At 37.2% G+C, this 4,209-nt stretch overlaps 1 protein-coding gene across 1 annotated transcript in view; it reads left to right on the top strand.

Moving 5' to 3' along the window:
- Positions 1-4,209, top strand: part of gps1 (G protein pathway suppressor 1) — a 23,027-nt gene that overhangs the window by 9,742 nt on the left and 9,076 nt on the right. The window contains exons 5-7 of the mRNA XM_015399684.1: positions 886-1,021; positions 1,935-2,012; positions 3,064-3,124. Of these exons, the coding sequence (XP_015255170.1) occupies positions 886-1,021; positions 1,935-2,012; positions 3,064-3,124 (275 nt within the window). The remainder of the gene's footprint in view (positions 1-885; positions 1,022-1,934; positions 2,013-3,063; positions 3,125-4,209) is intronic.

The following is a 4,209-nucleotide window of genomic DNA, read 5'->3' as shown; positions in this document are numbered from 1 at the left end:
GCACTGGGACTTGATCAACAGCCGATACCGCACCGTGACGTCACAAACCAGTAGGTGGCAGTAGTGTTCTTTGACAAACATGGATGCCTCCAGTAAAGCACATTCTAATGAAAATTATTTATTGAACAGTATGTAAAAAATTACATATTTAAAGATATTTCAGAAGTTTGAATTCTGACTATAACAGGACTTTTCCTTTAAACAAGTTATTGCAAATATAGTCATTTTGCTTCAAAGGCAGTGACTTTTAAGCTCACAGCACTTAAAGTTTAAGCTCCTTTCAGATCATACAAATTGATTTTTTAGTTTTTAATGCCTTTTTAATAATGGACATTCCTTTACTAATGTAATATAAAATTTTCCATATCATCGCTTTTAAATAAAGCTATATCGCAATATATATTGCTATTGCATTATTGTCCAGCCCCACTAGAGGGCTGTGAAAAAGCCACCAAATGTGACAAAGTGGCTCAGTTTACAAACTGGCAGTGGTTCCAAAAATAAATTAAAATTGAACATTTCTTTCATTTAATTTTTATTTAAATTAATTCATGTGCATGTATACAATATGCTATATCATATGCTTTACATTGTTACATATATTTTGTTGTTCTGAAGGTGTTGTAGCTTTTATTATGTTGTGGCAGAGTACCATGATTAATTCTATGTAAGGAAACCCTACCAACCTGCTAAGCCTGGAAGTTGATGGTCTAGCACCCCCTAGTGGGTAAAAGTTATAGTGTTGCTTTTAAAAACAAATCTAAAAAGTTACTTTTCCTTCATCTCTGCTTCTCCTTCAGGTTATTTATTCATGTGATTTTCTATGTGAGTTTAATGACTTAAAATAGTTTCAGTTCTGACATTTCTTTCCTTTTTTCACTTCAGGAGAGGCCATGATGATTTGGGGGACCACTACTTGGACTGTGGTGACCTGAGCAATGCCCTGAAATGTTACTCGCGTGCCAGAGATTACTGCACCAGCGCTAAACACGTTATCAACATGTGTCTGAATGTCATTAAGGTACAACAGAACTAAACTCACTGTTGCTGCATTAACGCTGTAGATAACTAATCCTGATTTATTGGGTTTCTTAAACGCTGCAATATTTGAGGAAATCTGAAAATAAAATTGCTCAGGACGTGCTCAATATTAAGACACTCTAACTTCTTCTCACTTCAACTCATCTAATTTGATTTAAATGCAATAAAACGTGAAATATGTTTTGTTGCAAGTTTACATTATGGTGTCATGTTTATGTCACTAAAACAGTAGGAAGCAGAAAAACAGACAAGATTAAGCAAAGAGAGAAAATGAGCACAACATTAGCTATTAGCACAACTGCTGCCTTGCAGCAAGAAGGTTCCGGGTTCGATTAATGGCATGGAGTTTGCATGTTCTCCCTGAGCATGTGTTGGTTCTTTCTGGGTTCTCCGGCTTCCTCCTGCAGTCCAAAAACATGACTGTTATGATAAATGGCTTCTCTAAATTCTCCTTAGGTGAGAGTGTGTGTGTGAACCATTGTTTGTCTCTGTGTTGCCCTGTGATGGACAGTCGACCTGTCCACGGTGGACCCGTTATAAGGGTGATGGAGGTCGCATTTAGTGTGAAAGAATACTCAGCTTTAAAAGATGCTGTGGGAAGGTAGCTTTATCTTGTGGATGTGATTTAAAAAGTTCATGTTCTATTATGCCATATTTACTGTTAGTCACTAGATTTTCTTTATACGGTGGACTCAGAAACTATCAACACTTTCAAAGAGCTAAAAAATAGGCAAGGTCTTTTTTTTCCCCCTGTAAACAAACAGGGATCAATTAAGCATCATAGGTTTACCATGCCATAGATGATTTCAGCTTAAATAAGCCTCATCTTAGTAGGATTGACCTAACTATTAAAATCACAATGTAAGATATTCTGTTTTTTTTTTTTTTGCCAGGTAAGTGTTTACCTCCAGAATTGGTCCCATGTGCTGAGCTATGTGAACAAGGCGGAATCCACCCCGGAAATTGCAGAGGTAAATAAACTGCAGCTCACTGTGGGAAAACATCATTAGACTCGTGTTAATTGTGTTATGCTACGTTCAGACTGAACGCTGCAGGAGCAGCAAAAAAACATGCGTGCTGCTTCATTTTTTATGCTTGTACCAGTTTAGTTCTGATGCGCCGCTGAAGCATCTTTGCTGCTCTAGCTGCTCAGTGGAAAAGTGAGTCTGATGCGCAGTGGGCGGAGCTAATCGATCCTTTCCTTGCCTGTAAGAAGGGCAGCTACATTTGCTGTGATCAGTGGGTAAAAAGTAGTCTTTATATGTTTTTAAGTGTGAAAGTCCTCCTGAAAACATCATCTGTGAAGTTAGTTCATCCAGATTACCATCCTGCCTAAATATTATTTCGATGTCAGAGCCCTCGGATCCCCACACCCTGGCGAAGCGCTGTCACTGGGAATCCTGTTCAACAGCAGCCTCTGGCCTGGTTGCCTCTTTGCAGTTTTCCACTACTGTTCGCGGCAGCTGGAAGGTGTTTTTCATGTACGTAATCCAAACTGCAGGCACCAGATTAATAAATTCGAACATATTTTACCGGCAGGTTTTGAGATTTGAAGTAAATTTAGGCGTTAATAAACTGTTTGAGAGGAGTGATCATAGCGCTCTGCATCAGTGCTGTGTCATATGTTAATGTGGATCGTCGAGCAGCTAAAGTTAAGTTTTTCCAACTCCAGCAGCTGCTAGTTTCGCAGCTCGTCCCGAGCGTCAGATGATCAGAAGCTCATGTCGCTCTGCTCCTGCTGCTCAAAACGCGCTGCAGGACCTTTTGCTGCGCATTGATGCGCATCAACCATTGACTTTGCATGTAAACCAGCTGCTCCTTCTGCTTTAGCTGTGAACGTAGCATTACTCTGTTATCTTCATGCTTTGTTTAATATGTAATGAAAGAAAATTCATGTTATACTGTATCCTGTATAAGTATTTTCTGTTTTTGTACAAAAAGTTTTCCTGCATTTGAATCCTTTTCCTCATAAAGCTCCTGCCTGTAAAATGTCCTCTTTAACAGCTTGTTTTCTTTTTGTAGCAAAGAGGGGAGCGAGACAGCCAGAACCAAGCAGTCCTTACCAAGTTAAAGTGTTCTGCAGGTATTGCAATTATTAGTTCAAATTTCTGCATTGAGACTATTCCAATCATGGTTGCCACACATAAAAAAAACAACAACAAACAAACCACATAGTGGATGTATTCATAGAACTAAATCTTTTATTAAGTTGCAGTGTTTCATTTGAAAATAATTTTACATTGGCGCCTTGATTTTACGCCATTACATCATGTTCTACTCATCCATATGAGTTTTTTGTCATTTGGAGCCGTTCTGAAGATATTCCGTTAGGTTATATCCAAGTAACGTCTTCCTATGGGCAATGTTAGGTATATTATATATTTTTTTAAAACAAAGCGGCGCGTGTATGACGTCATCCGCGCACCGGACTGGAGTTGTGACAGGCAGCCCGGGTCACAGGCGGCTACGCTCTAATATTTGGACAACAATCTTGTCCAACTGATAACCTTAAACTAATGACTCCTCAGTTAACAGGTTAACTCTGACGGTTTTTTAACTTTTTCTTCAAAGAACTCAGACCTTCAGCAGTTTTATGCTGCAAAAAGTAGAAATAGAAATAAGTCATTTTTTATTAAAATAAGCACATTTGTTCTCGAGGAGATAAGTGAGACACTTTGCCAGTGCAAAAAAAAAAAATCGTCTTATTTTAAGTGCATTTTGTCTAGTTATTTTTACTTTAAGAGTAAAAATACTAATTCATTTGGCAAATCATCTTATTTACCACCTCTTATTAAGGATAAATTAAATTCATTTAAGAAATTTTTACTTATTTTTAGACTGTTTTTGCAGTGTACAGTATTCTGGGAGTTTGTTCCAGATAGCAATTGAGTTCAAAACTTAAAATAGTAAGAATGAAAAAGCAATTTCCTTAATTCTCATTAACATGTTGATTGTCTTCAGAAATCTATTACCGTCATGAATCAATGCATTGTTTGTTTTTAATTTTACATTAATTTAGGTTATTATGCTTTTCTATGCTTCAACAAAAAGAAAGTATGGGAGATTTTAAGACTTTCTGCTGGAAAATGTGAAATTATGACGTCACATCGCATTTTTTTAGCAGATCAAAGAAATTAATTTAAATTAGAATTTACTTGCTCTTAGATG

This window comes from Cyprinodon variegatus, unplaced genomic scaffold (assembly GCF_000732505.1).
Source record: "Cyprinodon variegatus isolate N-32 unplaced genomic scaffold, C_variegatus-1.0 Scaffold1038, whole genome shotgun sequence".
Classification (NCBI taxonomy): Eukaryota; Metazoa; Chordata; class Actinopteri; order Cyprinodontiformes; family Cyprinodontidae; genus Cyprinodon; species Cyprinodon variegatus.
This window is presented reverse-complemented; position numbering and strand designations above follow the sequence as displayed.